Source organism: Ranitomeya imitator, chromosome 5 (assembly GCF_032444005.1).
Source record: "Ranitomeya imitator isolate aRanImi1 chromosome 5, aRanImi1.pri, whole genome shotgun sequence".
NCBI lineage: Eukaryota > Metazoa > Chordata > Amphibia > Anura > Dendrobatidae > Ranitomeya > Ranitomeya imitator.
In genome coordinates this window covers 351605653-351632512 of record NC_091286.1, presented here as the reverse complement: position 1 = coordinate 351632512, position 26860 = coordinate 351605653, and the positions used below count along the sequence as shown (strand labels likewise).

The window sequence follows — 26860 nt, the reverse complement described above, 5'->3', positions numbered from 1 at the left end:
AAAACACTAGATACTTACCTACAGCCGTCTGTCCTCCAGCGCTGCGCTCTGCTTCTCTGCTCTCCCCCTGTACTGTCTGTGAGCCGGAAAGCAGAGCGGTGACGTCACCGCTCTGCTTTCCGGCTCACAGCCAGTACAGGAGGAGTGCAGAGCACAGCGCTGGAGGACAGACGGCTGTAGGTAAGTATGTACTGTTTGTTTTTTTTTTACTTTTAGCATGGTAACCAGGGTAAACATCGGGTTACTAAGCGCGGCCCTGCGCTTAGTTACCCGATGTTTACCCTGGTTACCAGTGAAGACATCGCTGGATCGGTGTCACACACGCCGATCCAGCGATGTCTCCAGGGAGTCCAGCGACGAAATAAAGTTCTGGACTTTATTCAGCGACCAACGATCTCCCAGCAGGGGCCTGATCGTTGGTCGCTGTCACACATAACGATTTCATTAACGATATCGTTGCTACGTCACAAATAGCAACGATATCGTTAACAATATCGTTATGTGTGAAGGTACCTTTACCCTCCCCTGCCATTTTTACATTTGCAGTTGTGTATTTTTTACTGAACTCATGATTTATTTTTTTTTGTTCAAATTGACTTTCTTCAGAAAATGTTACATGGTTTATCATATGTCTTGCATTGTTGGCCTAACACCTTGCATTGCTCATGCTTGTATGGTGGAAGCAAAGCTTAAGTTTGGGATCCTGAAAAACACAGAAAAAGTGCAGCAAGCAGCGAAAAGAAGTCAGCAAAACCTGCCTTTTGTCTGCAGTAATTTTTTTTATTTTTTCAACAGCCAAGAGATTAGGTTTTGCCTGTAGAAAAAAAGCAACGTGTGAACACAGCCTGACAGAGGTAACAACTGAAATATAGGGTTATTGTGAATACATTACTTCTGCTAGGCTGCCAGCAAGTCTATGATGCTGCCTCGATCTTGTGTTTTTTGGATTCAGTGGAAATGGATGAGCCACTTGGGCTACATCCAATCACAGAGCTCAGAGGCTTCTGCCATTTGCATCAGCAGAACCAATGATCTTATTGATTGACTGCAGCGCTTTCATCATGACTTCAGTGCGTCACCCAGACAGGAGAAGCAGCAGAGCGCTGGACCCGAGAAAAGCAAGTAAAGCGCAGTTTGTTATTTTGCAGCTAAGACTATGGAAATAGTTTTGAGAGCTGACAACCCCTTTAAATAGAATCTGTCCAGGTTTTTCTCATTAAAGTGGCTTATGAGAACTGACAGAAGATGAGGGTCACCATCTACAACTATTGCTTGACCTTAGTATCTGAGTGAAAGACCAGAAAAATCTTGGTAAAAAAAATAGCCGCAGGTAAAGGCCATTACCGTTATAGTAATTTGTTTTAAACATGTGCAGCAATCTAGTAGGATGTTCAGTGCTGTAATCACTCCTCCAGCTCCAAGACTGTCAACCTACTCAGTATACAAGCTGGTTGTCAGTCAAGGAGCAGTGGGCATGATGACCGCACGCTCACTGTGCAGAAGGCTGACATTCCCTGGCAGTTTGACTGGAACAGAGTGGCATCAGGGAGAATATAACTTCACTTTTTCCCTGCAGCTGAGGTTCCAATTAGACTGGCTGCATGTGTTTAAAAATTACCATTGCAGCACTAGATAAATGTTTTGTCTTTTAAACAGTAGTGTTAATATTTGTGAATCTCCAATGCCAAAATAAAAATAGACTGTGCCCTACACTGATCCTTATTAGAAGGATACAAAATTATTATTAAAAATAACATGCAAGTATCTAACTGGAAATAACCCCAATATATTCACAGGCAAGAAAAAGGTGTAAAACATTTACTAAACAGTCTGTCTTTTTTTTTATACAGAACAAACAGGATCAATTCCATAAAACAATAGGTTTAAAGCTGGAGTGTATCATAAATGATTACGAATGTTCCTTATTTAACAACAGCATACAGTTTTAATACAGTTAGTTAAAATATAGAAGTAATTTGAATAAACATGGTTTGAGGAAAAAAAATACAAGGCACAAAAATTAAATTATATTTTGCCGAAATCCCGTTTACTTGTCAGTGTGGTATGAATGTAGGAAAAAGCATTGACAAAATAAAATAAAAAATATAACAGTGTGCATTGACATTACCTTGTAAAATCAAACTACCCAGCCTTTAAAGTCAAACTATACTGTGACATTTTAAAATTAGTTTTTTTTTTTGTTTTGTTTTTTAATTCTACATATGTCTAAAAAATCATGTAAAAGTTTGGATACTTGGATTAAAAAGGTGTAAGGTGTAAAATGCTGTATTACACAGACTTGTATACACATATGTACATGGTTTATTATGTACACATTTTGCAGTTAAACATGTGAGAAAATAAACATTCATAGATGGTAATTTACCCACAAAGCAGTACAACCTCAAACCCTAAAATGCTCACAATACTGATTATCACAATATTGCCAATAGGTTCATAAAAGGTTTCCCGATTTCTTTATACGTCTGTTAAATATACATGTAAGGTTATATTTTCTTTTCTCCCTCCTGCCTATATACAGGAATAAGAAGTACAATTAAACTTGACTGTTTTAGGTTGGGCAAAAAAAAATAAAAAATTCTAGGCAACATGAGGATACCAATAAACCAGTACATCTAAAAATCACATTTAGCTGGACAACCCAGCGGGTGGGAAACACCAAAATATATAAAATATATATGTATATAGACTGCCCCATTTACCTTTCAAACTATTACATATCTAACAGTTTAAAAAGTCTCTTAAAAGAACCCTGCAACTGCATCTTAACAAAAGTACCAAAAACAGAAAGTGAGCACAGCTTACACTATCTTCAATGCAATATACAAGTTATTTTGTATGTCTGTTATATACAGAGATTGTGCGCAATTCTGACCATCAGAAGTTGGAGGCTTTAACTGCATTCAGTCTCAGTCTTTGGCACACTAATCTGATTTATTGATTGGTACTAGAATAGAGGTCTGAAAAATTAGACAAATGAAATACCTTCCAATGTGGATATATAAGTATATATATATCGATATATACTAGTGTACGTATATAGAGATATATGATTTTCACTGCCTACGTACAGGATAATGCACAAAGCCTGGGGATAGAATTACATTATTTTACCCACTTGTTCTTTTGTATTCGTCATGCTGTATATGACCAGAATCCCTCGTATGTCCAATATTTAACATTTGTGCAGAACCCAAAAATGCATTTACAAGTGGGTGTTTAGATTTAGGATGGGCTTTTGTTCCACCTGATCTTTCTGAGGCTCAGAACCACACATACTAAAATGCTTACAATTGGATCCATAGGCAATAAATCGCAAACATTTTAAAATAAGAAATGAAACACCTATGAAAATGTCTCCTTCCCCTGGAAGAGTTTGTCTATTATAGCAGCAAAGAAAAAAAGTAGATATACTTCAGTAAAGCTGCACTCAAGTACATTTACCAGCCTATTAAATTTGCTTTTGCTTTCTCTGTTAATTTTCGTACCCTTCCTCTGCTTGAGGTTCCAAAAGTCAAAGAAGTGTCTTCAAACAGCAGCTGTCTTTGCTCTTCCTCAGAGTCTTCTTCATTGTAAAATGCGGTTCGTCTTCCCTGATTTCTAGTTGTCATTTGGGATTCAGAATGATTTTGTCCCTCTGAAGTGTTGGGGGATTCACCCATGGGAGCTTCGGGCTTTTTACACTTGCTTCTTGTTTGTATTTTAACGCTTTCTTGTTTAGTCTGCTCTGGTTTGGTTGGTGTTTGTGCAGGAGGAAGGGGAAGAGGGGAAGGTGGTGGTGGAGCATTTGCCTCCAATAGCTCCGGTTTTACTTTTGGTTTTCTGCCTCTCCGTTTTTTCGGTACCTCGTTTTCACTTTTAATGTTTAATTCGGTGTGAGACTTGCATATGGAAGCAGTAGGTTGCTCTTTAATCTTTTTATCTGGCAATGCAACAGGCCTATTTGGATTCTGGGGTACAATTTGTGATTGATCATCAATCCTGGGATATTTTGGTTTTCTGCCTCTTTTCTTGGGTACGACTTGAACTGCATTGTTTGAGTCACTGCTACTTGTTGCATTATTTACGACCACCTTTGGTTTACGTCCAGGACGTCCTTTCATAGCTGGCTTGTTTGGCAGGCTGCCATGTCCATTAACCTGAACACTTGTTGGTGGCAAAATGGCTTTATTTTCAGCTATTTTTTCTTTAAAACAAAATAAAAAAAACAAAAAGCAGTTTGATAAATTACAGTTATGGAATAAGAAAAAATACTACTACTCTAATCATCATCTCAAAGCCAATCTAGCAGGCAAATTATATTTTAAGAAAGCTATTACCAACCTTGAATTGGACTGGACAGTCCTTTCATCCTGCGTTTCAAAGGTTTCTCTTTCTCCAAAGTGTCCTTGGATAAAGCATTCTTTGCTGCCTGGCTGCTGGTCGGCTGGCTAGCACTGGTGACTGCAGTCTGACTTCTGGCAGGTTTTGTAGAGTTTTCAGATACTAAGAATGGATAAATCACACAGTCAATGACAAGTTTCTCTCTTTAGGGAATTTTGAATGAATAAAAATGATAAAATGCATGTAAATGGGTTAGTGGTAACAATTTCATAGGACTAGACAAGGATATGACATGACTAAGGCTTTTGACCTCTAAGGAAGTGCTCATAGAAGGGTTTTCTAAGTTGGGTAAATATACATAATGCTTGCTAAAAAAAAACAAACAGGATTTTTGGTTGCTTACCGTAAAATCTGTTTCTCGGAGCCTTCATTGGGGGACACAGGAACCATGGGTGTATGCTGCTGCCACTAGGAGGCTGACACTATGCAAATAAAAAAAGTTAGCTCCTCCTCTGCAGTATACACCCAACCGACAGGAAGTAGGATATTCAGTTAGTGAGAAAGCAGTAGGAGAAGCAACGTGTAAAAGAGAAAGAATAATAATATAATAATAATAAACTTTATATAGCGCCAACAAATTCCACGGCGCTTCACAGATCAACAGTTTCAAACACTCAAAGAGTGTTCAAAGAACTCAAACGTATACAGTAAACAGAGCTGTTCAACTTGGGAGGGTGCTGTGTCCCCCAATGAAGGCTCCTAGAAACAGATTTTACGGTAAGCAACCAAAAATCCTGTTTTCTCTATCGCCTTTCATTGGGGGACACAGGAACCATGGGACGTCCCCAAAGCAGTCCCTGGGGTGGGAACAGCAGAAAAACTCCATTCAGGTCGGATGAATCACCGCTGCCGCCTGCAAGATCCTTCCGCCTAGGCTGGCAACTGCCGAAGCGTAGGTATGGAGCTTATAACCCCTTGGCAAAGGAGTGACCGGAACACTAGGTTGCCACCTAGCAAAGATATAGGGCGGATGCCCCATGGTGTACCGCCCAGGAGGCGCCCACCGCCCGGAGCAGAGGGAGGAGTCACTCTGTTCTTGATCCGGTGAGCCTCCAGAATGGCAGGTCTGATCCAGAGAACAATCGTAACCTTGGAAGCCGGCAGGCCACTTGGCGTACCGTCTGGAATGACAAAAAGACAGTCCGTCTTCCTAAAGAAGGCGGTCCTAGACAAATAGATCCTCACCGCCCTGACCATGTCTAGCCTGTTCAGAGAACGCCCCAGAGAATCGATCGGAGCAGGACAAAGGTGGGAAGGACGATCTTATTCAAGTAAAAGGAGGACACCACCCTGGGAAGAAAAGGCGACGAAGGCCGTAAAACTACCCTATCCTGGTGAAAAACCAAGAAAGGGGCGACAGGAGAGAGCCACCAACTCCGAGATGCGTGGAGATGGCCACCAGCAAAGCCACCTTGCAGGACAGAGCAGACAGTGAGGCTCATGGGGAGGCTCAAGGGGGAAAGTCCACTGAGCCTCCAGAACAAAACTGAGGTCCCAGGGATCCACGGAAGTGTGGTACGAGGGAGCTGCATGCGCTACTGAAGAAAGGTTCTGATCTGAGAACGGGACGGATATAAATCTTCGTACCGTGATAGCCAGTAGCGAAGGACCTCTGAAAAGTGACTTCAGAAAAAGGATGGAAAGGGTTGCTATCTGACCCTTCAGAAAACTAAGGGCAAGGCCAGCATCAAGTCCCGCCTAGAGAGAACGGCCAAAAAGGAAGGTTTCAACAGCAAAGCTGTTAACTTGAGACACCAAGAACTCTGCGGCAGATGGGTCCCTAGTACAGAAGATCTGACCTGACTGGGGCCTCCAGTGAGAGTCCGCGAGGAGATAAACAATCTCAGCGAACCAGAACCTTCTGGGCCAATCTGGTGCGGTCAGAATGACCGGCACCCCCTCCGCATAGATCTTCAACAGCCTGGGAAGAAAGGGGAGGGAGGAACAGAAAGGTAAGTACAAATGGCGACCCAGGAATGGTCAAGGTATCGGTATCCACAACAAGAGGACAAAACGGTGGACCCTTCCTAAGCAGTCGGGCCACCAGGAGATCCGTGTCCGGAGTTCCTCATCCAAGGAAAATTTGAAGGAAGACCTCCTGAGTCGGGACCCCTGTCCTGCCGCAAAGCCCTCGCGGCAGAGAAAACACTGCGGCCTAGTTGTCCACGCCGGGGATATGCACTGCGGATAGTGCCGAAACCGTCGCCTCTGCCCAGAGGATCCTGGATACCTCCGCCATTGCCAAGAGACGGATTCCCTCCCTGGCGATTGACATAAGCCACAGCCGAGGCATTGGACGTCTGGATTCTGACTGGCAGACCTCTGAGAAGCCTTTCCCAGTGACTCAGGGATAGAAGAAAGGCCCCTATCTCAACGTTGTCGATCGGCGGAGAGGACCATTGCTCCGACCAACACCCCCTTCAATGACAGATGGCGAGAAAACGCACCCCAGCTGGGAAGGCTGGTGACCGTCGTCACCACCTGCCTTGGGGAGGACCGGACATGAGGAATGAGAGGGGATGACAGCCACCAGTTGAGAGGCTATTAGAATCGGATGGAAAGTTGGATTGGAGGGTCCAGAGACAGCACAGACGTGTCCCACTGAGGAAGGATGGCCTGCTGAAGTGGTCTCAAGTGGAACCGCGCAAAAGAGAACGCTTACGGAGCTGTCACTATGCATCACAGGACCGTTGTAGCTGACAGAAGGAAGGCCCTGCAGAGAGCGAACTCCGTATGGAGAATTGCCCACTTCTCAAGAAGAAAAACCCCTGGCGGTGTCGAACAACATGCCTAAGAGGACGAGACGCTGACTCGGAACAAGACAAGACTTTGTTCTGTTGGCCAGCCACCAGAAACGGGACAGGGAGTCTAGGACGATGGTCAGACCCTCAGGGCCTGAGAGAGGGGCAGAGGCTTGTAGAGGATTACTTCAAGGTATGGAATGAGCACTAAGGCCCCTGATCATCAAGGGAAATCAGGACATGGAGCAAGGCCTCTTGGATATCCATGGAGCACAGGAATTCCTGTGGGTCCATGGAAGCCAGGACTGAACAGAGGAACTTCATCCTGAAATGCTGCACGCGGAACCTTCTGTTCACTAACTTCAGAGACAGAAAGGGTCGAACTGCGCCGCTCTTCTTCGGCACTACAAGCAGGTTTGGATAGAAACCTGGGAAGCGTACCTGCTGTGGGACGGAAACAATAACCTCCGAACAAAGAAGGAAGGTAATGGACGCAAAGAAACCTGAGATCAGAGGAGGATTTTTAGAGGGCGGGATTCAAAGAAGCGATTCCGGGCCGCTAAGTGAACCCTATCTTGTATCCAGAGGATACCACCTCCCTGATCTAGGCGTCCTCCACCGAAGCCAGCCAAACATCCCTGAAAAAGGCAGGAGATGCCCACCCAAACTGGAAGAAACGCTGGGCCGTTAGCACGAGTTATTATGCCGAAGAAGATCTGCCAGGTCTAGGCCTGGTGGACCAACCATGGGAGTTGCGGGCACACCGGGAAGGGATAGGCTTAAAGGAAGCCTTTTCTCTAGCCAGACGAGATCGCAGTCTGTGTTAGCTAGAGGAATCTTCCGACGCCGCAAAACAGCGAAGGGACAAAGGGAACTCGTGCCTCCCGTGGCGTCATTAATAATTTGTTCCCTCATGTAGCCAAAGAGACAGGTCCCCTGGAAGAGGCTGTGTGTAGAGCCGAATATTCCGTTGGATGGCCTCCATAATGCTCGATGCGTGAGCTGCACAAGCTGCGCATCTAGGGAGGCAGATACCAAATATTTCCCTACATAGGAAATCTGGTCCGTCAGGTCGGCTAGCTCCCCCGGAGGAGCTCCAGGCGGGGTGCTCTTACAAGGCTGTTTGGTCCATCTATCTATGGTCCTTGAGACCCAGGTAGAGGCAATGGCCGAGGCAAAAGTAGAAGCAGCCGTTACAAAAGGCTGATTTTTCCAGCGGTTCTATAAAAGTATCCTTGGAACCCGTGCCAAGCTGGTAGACAGTCTGGGAACTGACGAGTCCAGAATTGCCCGCTTCCTGCCGAGGAATCAGTCCAGTTAGCGATGAGCTCAGGAGAGAAGGAATATAGGATGCCGAGACGCTTCCCTATCTGCAAGCATCTGGTATGGCTCGCATTTCTCCTGGCAAGTAACATAGTAACATAGTTAGTAAGGCCGAAAAAAGACATTTGTCCATCTAGTTCAGCCTATATTCCGTCAGAATAAACCCCCAGATCTACGTCCTTCTACAGAACCTAATAATTGTATGATACAATATTGTTCTGCTCCAGGAAGACATCCAGGCCTCTCTTGAACCCCTCGACTGTACCACCACATATTCAGTGTGTGTGGGGCAAAGATCCTCGAAGGTGGTTTGACCGTCTAAACGAAAAAACGCCTATTCTGCGGGTTCCGTAGAGGTATCCATGATGCTTAGGGTCTGGTTGATCGCAACAATAAGGCTATCCAAGTCTGAAACTTCCTCTGCAAACATGACCGAGGAAGCCCGTCTCTCTCTCGATAGAGAGGAGGATCAGGAAGAGGGATCTCACCGGTCCAGACCGGAGGGCAAGATGGAGTGGGAAAGAAAGGTGTCAGACGTCCATGGGGCTGATGGTGGACGTCCTGGTCTCCTCCAACCAACAGGCTCTGGAGGGCGAGTGGGTGGGGAATGGAGCTGGGACCGAACATCTAAGCACGCTTGTGTGCTAGGATCATGGTCCTGCTGTCGGATCTATGAGGATACGGGGTGGCAGTACACGCCGTACTCATAGTCCATAATGTGGGATTGCAGGTGTGACTGTTCACCCTGTATCCCTCTGTTCTGTATCTCTTGTGGCCCAAGTTGAACAAGGCTGGACGGAGAATCCTGTGACCCACTAGCGATTGCGGACAGGCACGGATACCAAGGTCGTGACATCCTGGTGAGGTCCGCCCCAGACTGAGACAGAAGGAAAGCCCACCCAGGGATAGGGGTCTCGGCCTCACCCGGGTTAGGGACTCCTGGACAGGGAGTTGCTGCAGCTGACAAGAGGAAGCAGGAGGACGGGAACGCTCTTTTTATAGGATTAGGCCTGGGAGCAGACCCATGCCCGAAGGTTAGGGGAACAGGAGAGGGAAGTAATAGACTGCTTAGCAGAGCTACTCACAGTAATAGTAGAGCCCTGTAGACTGCTCCTGGCTGTAGCTGCGACCGGCATCATGGCACAGGTCCAGGGCACCAGCGATGAGATGGCAACCTAAGGAGGATGCAGGGGACCCCGCCGGAGAAAAAAGGACCTGGCTGCAGTCTGGATGAACCGCAGAAGGAGACCGCTGAAAAGGGCGCTGGAACGTGCGCCCTGCTGCGATGTGGCGCTAAGCAGTCGGCGTAGAAATCATGGGCCCAGGAGCACCAAGATGGCGCCGGTGGGCAGGGAGTAAAGAGATTGTCGGGCGGGAGAAAGCCCGCCCGATGAAAGCGGAAGTGGACGGAGCGCGGCACCGGAAGTAGGCCCGGGCAGAAGCCGGGGCCTAAATTACAGGCCAGCGACCGCCGGAGGAGAGCCGCGGCGCCGGATCACTGCGCCGAAGGTAGAAAAACAGCGCGTCAGCCTGCCAAGGCTGTCACGCTGGAGCGGCTGCTATGAAACACCCGTGGCGCCAGAGCAGTGCGCCGCAGGGAGAAGCGGCGCGGCAGCCTGGAGGGCTGTCGCGCTGGAGAAAGAAGTGTAAACAAGGCAGCACACTGCAGCGCTAAAACATGTAAACTTGAAAACACGAAACTTGAACTGCATTACTGCACTAGAAATATGAAAAACGAGAGCGTTTAGCGCACAAAAATGGCCAATTTTATGTGTACCTGGTAGCCCCTTTACGGCATCTCTCTTATACCAGGTCCTAAACTTGCCTTACCTCGCTGAGAATAAACGTCTCCATCTGAATGGGTACATGTGAAACCTCTTCCTCAGAGAGAGAATTTTAGTCTAGGAAGAGGTTTCACATGTACCCATTCAGATGGAGACGTTTATTCTCAGCGAGGTAAGGCAAGTTTAGGACCTGGTATAAGAGAGATGCCGTAAAGGGGCTACCAGGTACACATAAAATTGGCCATTTTTGTGCGCTAAACGCTCTCGTTTTTCATATTTCTAGTGCAGTAATGCAGTTCAAGTTTCGTGTTTTCAAGTTTACATGTTTTAGCGCTGCAGTGTGCTGCCTTGTTTGCTTGGCTATATACGAGTTGGCGACTCTGGGTTCAGCACCTGTTCACACTTAGTCTATGTTTGGATGTGCCGGTCAGGTTTTTGAAATGGAGAAAGAAGTGTGGCCCCATTAAAACCGCGGCGCCGGGGAAGCGCGCCGCTGGCCCTTTTAAAAACCGCGGCGCCGGGGAAGCGCGCCGCTGGCCCCATTAAAACCGCGGCGCCGGGGAAGCGCGCCGCAGAAAGAACGGCAGGACAGCTAGTCAGGGCCGTCTCACTGGGGAGAGTGGAGGAAGCGGCGCGGCAGGCTGTAAAGGCCCTGTGCCGGAATAGAAGGCAAAGGGGGCTGCATGGGAACAGTAATCCCGGGCCGTGCTGCGCAATCTGGGAGCAAGCGTTGACCAGGTAATGTGGGAGCCCTAACAAGAACCCCCCTTGAAAGATTTGGGATGGGATGGGATGGGAAATACTCACCTCAACTTCCCACGCCGATCCTAACCTGAAGAGGAATGAGACATCCAGGGAGCTGATGGACGTCCTCGTCTCCTCCAACCGACAGGCTCTGGAAGGCGAGTGGGTGGGGGACGGAGCCAGGACCGGACTTCTGAGCACGCTGGTGTGCTAGGATCATGGTCCTGCTGTCGGATCTATGAGGATACGGGGTGGCAGTACACGCCGTACTCATAGTCCGTATTGTGGGAGTACAGTTGTGACTGTTCACCCTGTATCCCTCCGGAAACCTGAAAAGAAACGACGCACATTGAGGTAGATAAGGGTCTAATGAAAGACCCGTGTCCACCTCCTACTGACACTAAGCTAAACTGAATATCCTACTTCCTGTCGGTAGGGTGTATACTGCAGAGGAGGAGCTAACTTTTTTATTTGCATAGTGTCAGCCTCTTAGTGGCAGCAGCATACACCCATGGTTCCTGTGTCCCCCAATGAAAGGCGATAGAGAAAAAAGCAACTTTGCAATTTTTTTTCTATTTGAAATGTGGCTAGCTCCTTGAATAATTGGTTTGTCATTGCCAAGTGGGCCGTCCATGACTGCTAGATAGAACATGCACAAGGCTTATAAGCCATTTTCTATGGAGTTTGCAAGCATTGCTTTGAGGCTGGGATCTCTCGCCTAATCCCAGCCACCTCTCTGCAATGCCAGTGTGTTCTGACACTACAGAAGCATGACTGCACTACATAACAGCATCAGAGCACAGTTCAGACCAGTCGCAAAATGAGCTAGCCTGAACTGTCAACCAAGGAGGAACACCATCTCCCATACCAATCAGAAATTCTGAGGGGGGGAGGAGGAGGGGGGTTGAGGAGCAGTGCATTCATATATCTCCAGTACCTTTAAACCCTTCCCACTGAAGCCAATTTTTCATTTTTGCACTTTAATATATTTTTTTCTCTTCTTCAAACAGCCATAATTTTGTTAATTTTTCCGTTAAACGCGAAAAAAAATTGTTTTGAATTAGACCATTTACATTACTATATAATGTGCTGAACAAAACCTCCACGTTCGGTGAAATGGTAGATAAATATGCAATTCTGCCACTGTTTTTTAGGTTTCATTTTTATAGTATTGATTGTTTTTTTTCTATTATCTTAGTGGTTTTAAAAAAATTACATATGTATATATCATAGCGCCATTTTCAGAGACTCATTTATTTTTCAATCAATTTAGTAGTGCGAGTACATGTTTTTTAATCTGTAGTTTCCAAATCATACCATTTTGGGGTACAAAATATTTTGATTGCAATTTCTGGCAGATGTGCATTGACTGAAAACTAGAAATTTTGATTTTTACTTTCTTTACGCTTTCATAATAGGTTAAAACATTTTATATTCTCATAGATTGGACTTCTGATGCAGGTATATCAAATATGCTTTTGTTTTTTTTTTTTTTATTTATTTTCAACTTGGTGAAAGGAGGTGATTCAAACTTATTTTTATTTAGTTTAAACTAAAGGAAAACACTTTTAAATTATTTTTTTTTTTAAGGCCTCATGGGGAACCTGAATTTGTAATTGTTTGATTAATATACTGCAATGCTTCAGACTTGACGTCACTGGAGAAGCAAAATGGTGGCGACGGACCAAGTCCATTAGTACCCTCAGGATTGCATCGTAGGGTACAATAGGTGCTGGAATGGAAACACCACCAGTATGATTTTTCCAGCTTTGGGGTTAATTATTCTTGGTTTCCCTGTCTGTGATCATAAATAAGTTGAGAGGAGTTATAAAAAAAAAAAAAAAAAACAGATTTAAGAGTTCCAAACTTCCCCATCAGACCATCATAGCGCTGACTGATGGCTTTTCCCACTTAACTCATTCTGCACTCAGCAAAAGACACTGCAACAGAGGCTATAGAAGGTATACAGAGCAATTTTTTGATGAAAAACAACTGCAAAAATGATTTTTCAGCCCAAATGTATATTTCCCTGGTTGAGAATAAAAAAGTCCGCAGTCACTGTTGAATCGTGTTCCTTTGCGTTGCGAACGCATGACTCCATGTATTTGATCTGTATACTCACGATACATTGACGACTAGACTCTCCTCCACTAAAACATTGACACAAGCAGAGGAAAGAGTGATCGTCAAGAGACCGCAAATATGTAAATCGTATACATGCTGTCACATAACCGCCCACCTACAACGAAGAGTGACATAGATTTAGAGTGACTGCAGACTTTTCTTCTCAGTCCAGAAAATCCTTTTCTACAGTCAGGTTGTGACTCTGGTTTGATGCTGTTAGATTTCTGCTGTCAGAGACAGTTGGCGGCTGTATGACATGTAGCAGGAATACAGGGGATTATCCCACAAATAAAGGGTGTCCTAATAAATAGATTTTAAATAATAAGTTCCACAATTTGATTTGTGAAAAATAAACATTCCTGTACTGAGATAGTCTTATAATTGTGCTCTGGATATGTGCGGTTTTATTTCAGATGTCTGACCATACAAAGTTGCTCTGGGGAAGGAAGTGGATAAAGTATACAGGAGACCCAGTAGGGTCTCACAGCTTCTTTCTGTGAAGCAAGACATATTCCTGCCCGTTTTATCACAGAAGCAAGTGTTTCCGCTTCCAGTCTTGTGAGATCATCAAATAAAACCAGTGAAGTGGGAGATCCAGGAGTCACTGAGCTCATAGGTTACCGACTCCTGTGGTAAAACAGGCAAGGAAATGTGTTACCTCACAGAAAGAAGCAGATGCGAGCTCCTGGTGTGTTGTCTGTATAATCGCATATGCTTACTCCTCTAGTCAGGAGCCCTGGTATATGCAGATCACGAATAGAGATGAGTGACTTTGATCAGGTTCCTGCTTATTCGGCAAGCTATAGCGCTTACCGAATAAGCTGCAGAGGGAACCCGGACATGGAGAGCGCTGATTGATCAGCTGTTCGGTGCCACAGCTGCATGTGTCAAAGTCACAACACATGCATGGAGAGCCAAACATACAGGCTCTCCATGTATGTGCGGTGACTGACACAGCCGCGACACATGCAGCTGCGAAGCTGAATGGCTGATCAGCGATCCAGGAAGCCGGGTTCCCTCTGCAGCTTATTCAGTAAGCACTATAGCTTGCCGAATAAGCAGGAACCTGATCAAATTCGCTCGTCTCTAATCACAAACTGAAGCAGCTCTGCATGGCCAGACAAAGCAAAGTAAACATTACGTAACAGGAGTACATTTATAAGATTTTTCACACATCCTGTGGAAATTATTATTCCAAGTTATATTAATTAAAATGTACTTTGTTCGAGTGTCTACCACTTTAAGAAGCATAAACCTGAAGATATAAACAAAAAATACATCAAACTACCCTCATGGAAAAAAAAGACTTAAGATTCTGGAGAGAAATCTAATACCAGTTTACAGGTGTACCTGTTTTTCCTGGAGTGGCAGTATTATTATGTTTCAAAGCCAGAATTTTAGGTGTAGAAGAGGTGGATGGTTGACTAGGAGAAGCAGGCTCTATGTGACGCTTGTAGCTCCTTGTCCGTGCCATAGTATTTGATTCTACTCCCTTTCCATTTATCTGGGCAGTTACTTTCTGTGGAATGGATCGTGAAGGTGCTGCCACTGTGCTTTCTTGTTTTTGCTGATGTCGTACATATTTTCTTTTCCTTTCAGGACTAAAAAAGATATACATTTAAAACCAAATGCAATACAATGTCAAACAAGATCATGTACTTCTAAAAGTCACTTTATAAAAAGCAAATCTGACGACTAAGTAAGTTCTCTGGCCTACCTTGATGCTGCACTACTATTAGAAGAGCTGCTTCGATTCCTTTTCTTTTTATGCCTAGTTATTGTGTTCCGTTGATGGAATTTGATGGCTGCTTGATAGTCGGATAGTATAGTACTGGCACGCTCTTCAAAGAAAGCAGAGAGACGCAAACTCATGCTGTATATCTAAAGGGGATAAAATGAATTTATTAAAAGTGGCATGCATGATTACAATAAATCTTGGTATGTTACCAATGACAATCATGGTTATCCAGCTAGAAATGTCTTCGTATGGTTATATAGGGATAGAATGTGCAAATCTGAAATATATATGAAAATCATGCTCACCTTTGATCTCTTGCTTGGAGTATAAGCCTTTGAGTTGCTGAAAATCAACCTTACATCTTTGCAAAGTTCAGTTGGAGAATCGTAACTGCCAGCATCTAATTTCTGTTTAACGGTTTCAAAATCCATTGGAGTGTCAATAATATCTCGATAGTCCTAAGAAGAGGGACAAAAAAAAAAAATGAAAATCACAAAAAACAATATCATAATATTTACCTGAAAAATGTACCAAGATTTTTTTCTACATTCAGAAAGGTCTTGAGATCCAAGAATCCCAGTGTAATCCATTTAATGCAGATTTATACATCATCAGTAGTGTCCAGACTGCGTCAAGTACAGTACAGCTTCCTTATACATGTAGAGGGATTACACAAGGTGTTTGGTCATTGGGCCAGAATCATCAAGACTGGCAATAGTCTTGCTGGTCTTGATGAAGGAGCGTAGTGGAGTCAGACACTCGTGATTCGTTAAGAGGAACACGTCTGACAAACCAGAAATCTTATAGCAGGACAAGACTAGCTGTGGCGTCACTCCCCTGTACCGCCCAAGTTCTGCCCATTTTAGCAAAGCTGGGAGAAACTGGCATGAAAAAGCCAAAAAGTCGCCAAATTTTTCGCACAACTCTGAATTGCTCCAAAATGTTGTGACTTTCCAACATAATTTATACCAGAATGCTATCAAAATTGCTTTGATGAATCAATGCCTTAGTCGACAATTGCATTTTGCAAATTTGTGAATTCTAGCCCAGCAGGGCATTGATTCACCCAGGCTAATCCTCCCTCTGATTTTGTAAGCAGCAGGGCTGTGGAGTCGGTAAGCCATGCCTCAGACTCCTCAATTTCCATGACACCGACTCCACAAAAATTGGCTCCAACTCCAAAACCCTGGTAAGCATGCACCCCCTCCACCCTCAAAAGGCATGATTGATATAATAATCTTTATTTTTATATAGCGCTAACATATTCTGCAGCGCTTTACAGTTTTGCACACATTATCATCACTGTCCCCGATGGAATGTGGGAGGAAACCGGAGTGCCCGGAGGAAATCCATGCAAACATGGGGAGAAGATACAAACTCCTTGCAGATGGTGTCCAAGGTGGGATTAGAACCCAGGACCCCAGCGCTGCAAGGCTGCAGTGCTATCCACTGAGCCGATATGATTTGTAAGAGCAACGTCTCCGTTGGGGAGCCACCGTTTGGGCGCATGGCAGAGCTCGGAAGGGAAGGAGCGCCGTTTTGGAATACAGACTTTGATGGAATGGTCTGCGGGCGTCACGTTGCGTTTGCAGAGCCCCTGATGTACCTCAGATGGATCTGAGTGTCTTGGTGCAGCACATATAATCCTTTTAGTATGCTTTCTCACCTATGAGCTTGTTTCCATGACCTGTTTTCATGTATCCCATTGTGTGATCCTGGCATCTCTTTGAGTGGTCAGTCTTACCCCTCCCTCACTTTATGACCTTTGCTTAACTCTCTACATCTGGTCTCCCATACCCAGCCACCCCCTCATTCACACCTGATTGCCCTTAACTGGGGATATATTCACATGCAGGAGTCTGCTATAGACTCAGTCTGCTGCAAATCATCTTTTAACTTCCATCTTTTAAATTACATCTTTTTAATTATGATTCTGAATTAGACTGAATTACATCTTTTTAATTATGATTCTGAATTAGACTGAATTACATCTTTTTAATTATGATTCTGAATTAGACTGAATTGGACTGGAATTGACTGGAAGGTAACAGAACACCAACCACTACAATGTTTCGGTTTCTTTTCTCTTTCACCCCCATACTACTTTCCTTCTTACAATCTCCTGCAATCCCTCCTCCTAGTAAGGAACTAGTCATTTCTTCCTCCATACTCCCCAGCCATCTCACCTTCTCCTCAGAACTGTTCCTCCACATACAATCCTTTTTCTCCAGACACACACGGCCGCATCATGTCCTATCCTGCTCCCACCTTCTAATGATCTGTCTGTTACTCCTCATTGCTGGTGACATATCCCCAAATCCCGGCCCTCCTCAATTCATCCCCACACTCGTTTCTAACCCCCTGCCACGATCCTCCGCATGTTTTCCCAACCACGACAACCTCATACCCATTCATCCAGCCCCCACTCCCCAGCTCCCCCTACTTGGAGCACTATGGAACGCACGCTCCATCTGCAACAAACTGACATTTATCCATGACCTCTTCATCACCAACAAACTCTCCTTCCTCGGCCTCACTGAAACCTGGCTCACCCCCTCTGACTCGGCCTCTCCAGCTGCGCTCTCCTATGGCGGATTCCACCTCTCTCACACCCCTCGCCCCAGCAACAAACGCGGTGGAGGAGTTGGCTTGCTCCTGTCCGACACCTGCTCCTTCACTCCAATCCCGCTACCACCCTCCGCTACTCTTCCCTCGTTTGAGGTGCACTCTGTCCGCATCTATTCCCCCTCCAACCTCCAGCTGGCTGTCATCTACCGCCCCCCAGAACTAGCCATCTCCACCTTTCTCGACCACTTCACCACCTGGCTACTTCATTTCCTCTCTGTTGACATCCCCACTATCATCATGGGTGATTTCAATGTCCCCATTGACACTTTCACCTCAGCTACTTCTAAACTTTTATCGCTGACTGCCTCCTTTGGCCTCACTCAATGGTCCTCTGAGGCCACTCACAAAGATGGCCACACGCTGGACCTCATCTTCACCCGCCTCTGCTCCCTTACTAATCTCACTAACACACCCCTCCCCCTGTCTGACCACAACCTACTGACATTCTCGTCCCTCTCCTCTCCTAGTGTGCAACCCCCACTCCACAAACTCACTCACCCTCGCAGAAATCTCAAACATCTCAACTTACAATCACTCTCTGAGTCCCTTCTCCCTCTCACAGACATAGCTTCCCTTCATGACACAGATGCTGCTGCCACTTTTTATAACACCACAATAACAACAACACTCGATTCGGCCGCCCCACTCATGCATAGTAAAACTCGTACAATTAACAGGCAGCCCTGGCTGACCAGCCTGACCAAAGAATTGAGACGGGCTTCCAGGATTGCTGAGCGGAGATGGAAGCGATCCCACTCTGCCGACCACTTCACTGCATACAAGCAGTCCCTCGCCAGCTTCAAGTCTGCGCTCACTGCCGCAAAACAAACTTACTTCTCATCCCTCATATCCTCCCTGTCTCACAACCCTAAACAGCTTTTCAACACTTTCAATTCTCTACTCCGTCCCCCCGCACCTCCTCCCTCCCCCCTCATTTCTGCTGATGACTTCGCCTCTTTCTTTAAACAGAAGATCAATACGATCAGAGAAAGCTTTGGCCCACAGCGCCCACTGCCCCTCTTAGCTGCTCAACCCTGCTCCTCCAAAACCAGCTTCTCCACCATGACAGAAGATCAGCTCTCCACCCTCCTGTCAAGATCACACCTCACCACCTGCACGCTTGACCCGCTCCCATCCCACCTCATCCCTAACCTTTCCACGGTCTTCATCCCAACCCTAACGCACCTCTTCAACCTCTCACTCACAACAGGTGTCTTTCCCTCATCCTTCAAGCATGCCAAGATCACACACATCCTCAAAAAGCCCTCCCTCGACCCATCCTCTGTGTCTAGCTATCGCCCAATATCTCTTCTCCCTTATGCCTCCAAATTGCTGGAGCAACACGTCCATCTTGAACGGTCCTCCCACTTCTCCTCCTGCTCCCTCTTTGATCGGTTACAATCAGGCTTCGGTTCCCATCACTCAACTGAAACTGCCCTAACTAAAGTCACCAATGACCTAACTGCCAGGAGCAAGCGACACTACTCTGTCCTCCTTCTCCTGGACTTGTCTTCTGCCTTTGACACTGTTGACCACTCCCTTTTGCTACAAATCCTCTCATCCCTTGGCATCACAGACTTGGCCCTTTCCTGGATCTCGTCATATCTGACAGACCGAACATTCAGTGTCTCCCTCCCCCACACCACCTCCTCACTTCGCCCCTTGTCAGTCGGTGTTCCTCAAGGCTCTGTTCTAGGACCCCTACTCTTCTCCATCTACACTTTCGGCCTGGGACAGCTCATAGAATCCCACGGTATGCAGTACCATCTCTACGCCGACGACACGCAGATCTACCTCTCCGGACCTGACCTCTCCTCCTTGCTTACCAAAATCCCGCACTGTCTGTCTGCCATTTCAGCCTTCTTTTCTGCTCGCTTTCTACAACTGAACATGGACAAAACAGAATTCATCATCTTTCCCCCATCTCACTCTACCCCTCCACCACATCTATCCATCAATGTCAATGGCTGCTCACTATCCCCAGTCCCACACGCCCGGTGCCTCGGGGTGATCCTCGACTCTGCCCTCTCTTTCAAGCCACATATCCAAGCCCTTGCCTCCTCCTGTCGTCTCAAACTCAAAAATATTTCCCGGATCCGTGCTTTCCTTGACCGCAACACTGCAAAAACGCTAGTGCATGCCCTTATCATCTCCCGCCTCGACTACTGCAACCTCCTACTCTCTGGACTCCCCTCTAGCACTCTGGCACCACTCCAATCCATCCTACACTCTGCTGCCCGACTAATCCACCTGTCCCCCCGCTATTCCCCAGCCTCTCCCCTGTGTCAAGCCCTTCACTGGCTTCCTATCGCCCAGAGACTCCAGTTCAAAACCCTCACACTGACATACAAAGCCATCCACAACCTGTCTCCTCCATACATCTGTGACATGGTCTCCCGGTACCTACCTACACGCGACCTCCGATCCTCCCAAGACCTCCTTCTCTACTCCCCTCTCATCTCTTCTTCCCATAACCGCATCCAAGACTTCTCCCGTGCTTCCCCCATACTCTGGAACTCTCTACCCCAACACATCAGACTTGCGCCTACCATAGAAACCTTCAAAAAAAACCTGAAGACTCATCTCTTCCGACAAGCCTACAGCCTGCAGTGATCCTCAACCTACTGAACAGCCGCACAGCCAGCTCTTCCCTCTCCTAGTGTATCCTCACCCACCCCCTGCAGACTGTGAGCCCTCGCGGGCAGGGTCCTCCCTCCTTATGTACTCGTGTGCCTTGTTATCTGCTCATGTTTAATGTAATTGTCTATATTTGCCCCGTATTCACATGTAAAGCGCCATGGAATAAATGGCGCTATAAAAATGTATAATAATAATAATAATAATAATAACCTAAACAGTAGAAACCCCCCACAAGTGACCCCATATTGGAAACTAGACCCCCCATGGAACATATCTAGACGTGTTGTGAGAACTTTGAATCCCCAAGTGTTTCACTAAAGTTAATGCAGAGCTGTCAAAATAAAAAAAATCTTTTTTCCCCACAAAAATGATTTTTTATCCCCAAATTTTTATTTTACCAAGGGTAACGGAGAAATTGGACCGCAAAAGTTGTCCAATTTGTCCTGAGTACGCGGATATCCCATATGCGGGGGTAAACCACTGTTTGGGTGCACGTCAGGGCTCAGAAGGGAAGAAGTGGTGTTTTGGAATGCAGACTTTGATGGAATGGTCTGAAGGCTTCACGTTGCATTTGCAGAGAGCCCCTGATGTGCCTAAACAGTGGAAACCCCCCAATTCTAACTCCAACCCTAACCCCAACACACCCCTAATCCCAACCCCAACAAACCCCTAACCTTAATCACACCCCTAACCCAACCGTAATACAAACCCTAACCCCGACTAGCCCCAACCCGAACGGGAAAATTGAAATACATTTTTTTAATTTCATTATTTTTGTCTAACTAAGGGGGTTATAAAGGGGGGTTTGATTTACAATTTATAGCTGTTTTTTATAGCGGGTTTTTATGTTTTGCAGCTGTCACACACTAAAAGACACTTTTTATTGCAAAAAATAGTTTTTGCGTCACCACATTTTGAGAGGTATAATTTTTCCATATTATTGCCATTTTGCTGAAATATTTTATCTTCCTCCAGTTACAGGCACACTGCCTGGGCATAGTAAATATCAGTGGTTAGTTATAGCACCTCACGTCTCTTATTTTCCCATCATGCCTCTCATTTTCTCCCTTACACCTCTCATTTCCCTCTAACACTTGTCATTTCGACCTCACATCTGTCATTTTCCGATCACTTCACTATTTTCCTCACTCCTCTCATTTTGCACTCACACCTTTTCATTTTCACCTCACACCCCTCATTTTCACCTCAGTATATATATGTTTGTCATCTCCCTTATATATAGTATACACCTATGTCTTCTCTTGTATATAGTATGTACCTGTATGTCATCTCCCCTGTAAATAGTATATACCTGCTGTGTGTCATCTCCTCCTGTATATATATATATATGTATATATATATATATATATATATATACACACACACACCTCTATGTCGTCTCTTCCATAGATTGTAAGCTTGCGAGCAGGGCCCTCATTCCTCCTGGTATCTGTTTTGAACTGTGATTTCTGTTATGCTGTAATGTCTATTGTCTGTACAAGTCCCCTCTATAATTTGTAAAGCGCTGCGGAATATGTTGGCGCTATATAAATAAAAATTATTATTATATTGTTATTATTATTTATTGTTATAGCGCCATTTATTCCATGGCGCTTTACATGTGAGGAGGGGTATACATAATGAAAACAAGTACAATAATCTTAAACAATACAAGTCATAACTGGTACAGGAGGAATGAGGACCCTGCCCGCGAAGGCTCACAATCTACAAGAATACTATATACCTGTATGTCATCTCCTCCTATATATAGTATATACCTGTATGTCATCTCCACTGTATATAGTATATACCTGCTGTATGTCATCTCCTCCTCTATATACCTATACCGCGTTCACACGTTATTTGGTCAGTATTTTTACCTCAGTATTTGTAAGCTAAATTGGCAGCCTGATAAATCCCCAGTCAACAGGAAGCCCTCCCCCCTGGCAGTATATATTAGCTCACACATACACATAATAGACAGGTCATGTGACTGACAGCTGCCGTATTTCCTATATGGTACATTTGTTGCTCTTGTAGTTTGTTTGCTTATTAATCAGATTTTTATTTTTGAAGGATAATACCAGACTTGTGTGTGTTTTAGAGCGAGTTTCATGTGTCAAGTTGTGTGTGTTGAGTTGCATGTGGCTATATGCATGTAGCGAATTTTGTGAGATGAGTTGTGTGGCGACATGCGTTTAGCAACTTTTTGTGTGTTGAGTTGCATGTGACAGGTTAGTGTAGCAAGTTGTGTGCAGCAAGTTTTGCGCATGGCGAGTTTTGCGCGTGGCAAGCTTTATGTGTGGTGCGTTTTGAGTATGTGCAAGTTTTGTGTGAGGCAACTTTTACATGTGTTGCAAATTTTTTGTGCATGTGGCAATTTTTCCGCGTGTACAAGTTTTGCGTGTGGCGAGTTTTCCATGAGGTGAGTTTTGCACGTTTGGCGAGTTTAGCGTGAGCCTAGTTTTGCATGTGGCGAGTTTTGCGCGTGGCGAGTTTTGAGCGGCGATTTTTGTGTTTCGACTTTTATATGGCGAGGTTGGTGTATGTGTGGTGAAATGTGTGCTGAGGGTGGTATATGTTTTCAAGCACATGGTAGTGTGTGGTGCATTTTGGGTGTGTGTTCATATCCCCGCGTGTGGCGAGTATCCCATGTCGGGGCCCCACCTTAGCAACTGTACGGTATATACTCTTTGGCGGCATCGCTCTCATTCTTTAAGTCCCCCTTTTTCACATCTGGCAGCTGTCAATTTGCCTCCAATACTTTTCCTTTCACTTTTTCCCCATTATGTAGATAGGGGCAAAATTGTTTGGTGAATTGGAAAGCGCGGGGTTAAAATTTCACCTTACAACATAGCCTATGACACTCTCAGGGTCCAGACGTGTGACTGTGCAAAATTTTGTGGCTGTAGCTGCGACGCCTCCAACACTTTTCCTTTCACTTTTTCCCCATTATGTAGATAGGGGCAAAATTGTTTGGTGAATTGGAAAGCGCGGGGTTAAAATTTCGCCTCACAACATAGCCTATGACGCTCTCGGGGTCCAGACGTGTGACTGTGCAAAATTTTGTGGCTGTAGCAGCGACGGTACAGATGCCAATCCCGGACATACACACATACACACACACATACACACATTCAGCTTTATATATTAGACTAGCTGAAGAGCCCGGCGTTGCCTGGGCATAGTAAATATCTGTGGTTAGTTATAGCACGTCACTTCTCTTATTTTCCCATCACTCCTCTCATTTTCCCAATCACATCTTTAATTTTCCCCCTCACATCTCATTTTCTCCCTCACACCTCTCATTTTCTCCCTCACTCCTCATTCCCGCCTAACACTTGTCATTTCGACCTCACATCTGTCATTTTCCGATCACTACACTATTTTCCCTCACTCCTCTCATTTTGCACTCACACCTTTTCATTTTCACCTCAGTATATACATGTTTGTCATCTCCCTTATATATAGTATACACCTGTATGTCATCTCCTGTATATAGTATATACCTGCTGTGTGTCATCTCCCCTGTATATAGTATATACCTGTATGTCATCTCCTCCTATATATAGTAAATACCTGTATGTCATCTCCTCATATATATAGTATATACAGTGGGGCAAAAAAGTATTTAGTCAGTCAGCAATAGTGCAAGTTCCACCACTTAAAAAGATGAGAGGCGTCTGTAATTTACATCATAGGTAGACCTCAACTATGGGAGACAAACTGAGAAAAAAAAAATCCAGAAAATCACATTGTCTGTTTTTTTAACAATTTATTTGCATATTATGGTGGAAAATAAGTATTTGATCAGAAACAAACAATCAAGATTTCTGGCTCTCACAGACCTGTAACTTCTTCTTTAAGAGTCTCCTCTTTCCTCCACTCATTACCTGTAGTAATGGCACCTGTTTAAACTTGTTATCAGTATAAAAAGACACCTGTGCACACCCTCAAACAGTCTGACTCCAAACTCCACTATGGTGAAGACCAAAGAGCTGTCAAAGGACACCAGAAACAAAATTGTAGCCCTGCACCAGGCTGGGAAGACTGAATCTGCAATAGCCAACCAGCTTGGAGTGAAGAAATCAACAGTGGGAGCAATAATTAGAAAATGGAAGACATACAAGACCACTGATAATCTCCCTTGATCTGGGGCTCCACGCAAAATCCCACCCCGTGGGGTCAGAATGATCACAAGAACGGTGAGCAAAAATCCCAGAACCACACGGGGGGACCTAGTGAATGAGCTGCAGAGAGCTGGGACCAATGTAACAAGGCCTACCATAAGTAACACACTACGCCACCATGGACTCAGATCCTGCAGTGCCAGACGTGTCCCACTGCTTAAGCCAGTACATGTCCGGACCCGTCTGAAGTTTGCTAGAGAGCATTTGGATGATCCAGAGGAGTTTTGGGAGAATGTCCTATGGTCTGATGAAACCAAACTGGAACTGTTTGGTAGAAACACAACTTGTCGTGTTTGGAGGAAAAAGAATACTGAGTTGCATCCATCAAACACCATACCTACTGTAAAGCATGGTGGTGGAAACATCATGTTTTGGGGCTGTTTCTCTGCAAAGGGGCCAGGACGACTGATCCGGGTACATGAAAGAATGAATGGGGCCATGTATCGTGAGATTTTGAGTGCAAACCTCCTTCCATCAGCAAGGGCATTGAAGATGAAACGTGGCTGGGTCTTTCAACATGACAATGATCCAAAGCACACCGCCATGGCAACGAAGGAGTGGCTTCGTAAGAAGCATTTCAAGGTCCTGGAGTGACCTAGCCAGTCTCAAGATCTCAACCCTATAGAAAACCTTTGGAGGGAGTTGAAAGTCCGTGTTGCCAAGCGAAAAGCCAAAAACATCACTGCTCTAGAGGAGATCTGCATGGAGGAATGGGCCAACATACCAATAACAGTGTGTGGCAACCTTGTGAAGACTTACAGAAAACGTTTCACCTCTGTCATTGCCAACAAAGGATTTATTACAAAGTATTGAGATGAAATTTTCTTTCTGACCAAATACTTATTTTCCACCATAATATGCAAATAAAATGATAAAAAAACAGACAATGTGATTTTCTGGATTTTTTTTTCTCAGTTTGTCTCCCATAGTTGAGGTCTACCTATGATGTAAATTACAGACGCCTCTCATCTTTTTAAGTGGTGGAACTTGCACTATTGCTGACTGACTAAATACTTTTTTGCCCCACTGTACCTGTATGTCATCTCCTTCTATATATAGTATATACCTGTGTGTCATCTCCCCTGTATATAGTATATATCTGTGTGTCATCTCCTCCTGTATATAGTATATACCTGTATGTCATCTTCTATATATAGTATATACCTGTATGTCATCTCCTCCTGTATATAGTATATACCTGTAGGTAATCTGCTCCTGTATATAGTATATACCTGTGTGTCATCTCCTCCTGTATATAGTACATACCTGTATGTCATCTCCTCCTGTATATAGTATATACCTGTGTGTCATCTCTCCTGTATATAGTATATATCTGTGTCATCTCCCCTGTATATAGTATATATCTGTGTCATCTCCCCTGTATATAGTATATACCTGTGTGATCTCCTGTATTAGACCTCGTTAACACGTTATTTGCTCAGTATTTTTACCTCAGTATTTGTAAGATAAATTGGCAGCCTGATAAATCCCCAGCCAACAGGAAGCCCTCCCCCTGGCAGTATATATTAGCTCACACATACACATAATAGACAGGTCATGTGACTGACAGCTGCTGTATTTCCTATATGGTACATTTGTTGCTCTTGTAGTTTGTCTGCTTATTAATCAGATTTTTATTTTTGAAGGCTAATACCAGACTTGTGTGTGTTTTAGGGCGAGTTTCGTCTGTCAAGTTGTGTGTGTTGAGTTGTGTGTGGCGACATGCATGTAGCGACTTGTGAGATGAGTTTTGTGTGGCAACATGCGTTTAGCAACTTTTTGTGTGTTGAGTTGCATGTGACAGGTTAGTGTAGCAAGTTGTGTGCAGCAAGTTTTGCGCATGGCGAGTTTTGCGCGTGGCAAGCTTTATGTGTGGTGCGTTTTGAGTATGTGCAAGTTTTGTGTGAGGCAACTTTTACATGTGTTGCAAATTTTTTGTGCATGTGGCAATTTTTCCGCGTGTACAAGTTTTGCGTGTGGCGAGTTTTCCATGAGGTGAGTTTTGCACGTTTGGCGAGTTTAGCGTGAGCCTAGTTTTGCATGTGGCGAGTTTTGCGCGTGGCGAGTTTTGAGCGGCGATTTTTGTGTTTCGACTTTTATATGGCGAGGTTGGTGTATGTGTGGTGAAATGTGTGCTGAGGGTGGTATATGTTTTCAAGCACATGGTAGTGTGTGGTGCATTTTGGGTGTGTGTTCATATCCCCGCGTGTGGTGAGTATCCCATGTCGGGGCCCCACCTTAGCAACTGTACGGTATATACTCTTTGGCGGCATCGCTCTCATTCTTTAAGTCCCCCTTTTTCACATCTGGCAGCTGTCAATTTGCCTCCAATACTTTTCCTTTCACTTTTTCCCCATTATGTAGATAGGGGCAAAATTGTTTGGTGAATTGGAAAGCGCGGGGTTAAAATTTCACCTTACAACATAGCCTATGACACTCTCAGGGTCCAGACGTGTGACTGTGCAAAATTTTGTGGCTGTAGCTGCGACGCCTCCAACACTTTTCCTTTCACTTTTTCCCCATTATGTAGATAGGGGCAAAATT

At 44.9% G+C, this 26860-nt stretch overlaps 1 protein-coding gene across 2 annotated transcripts in view; it reads right to left on the bottom strand.

The window, feature by feature from the left end:
* Positions 1–2189: 2189 nt before the first annotated feature.
* PHIP (pleckstrin homology domain interacting protein) overlaps positions 2190–26860 on the bottom strand; it is a 298049-nt gene continuing 273378 nt past the window's right edge. For both annotated transcript variants that reach the window (XM_069726464.1, XM_069726465.1), the window contains exons 36-40: positions 15164–15316; positions 14838–15001; positions 14471–14721; positions 4345–4506; positions 2190–4207 (exon numbers count right to left, since the gene is read on the bottom strand). In XM_069726464.1, coding sequence (XP_069582565.1) covers positions 3462–4207; positions 4345–4506; positions 14471–14721; positions 14838–15001; positions 15164–15316 — 1476 coding nt within the window. In that variant the 3' untranslated portion in view covers positions 2190–3461. The remainder of the gene's footprint in view (positions 4208–4344; positions 4507–14470; positions 14722–14837; positions 15002–15163; positions 15317–26860) is intronic.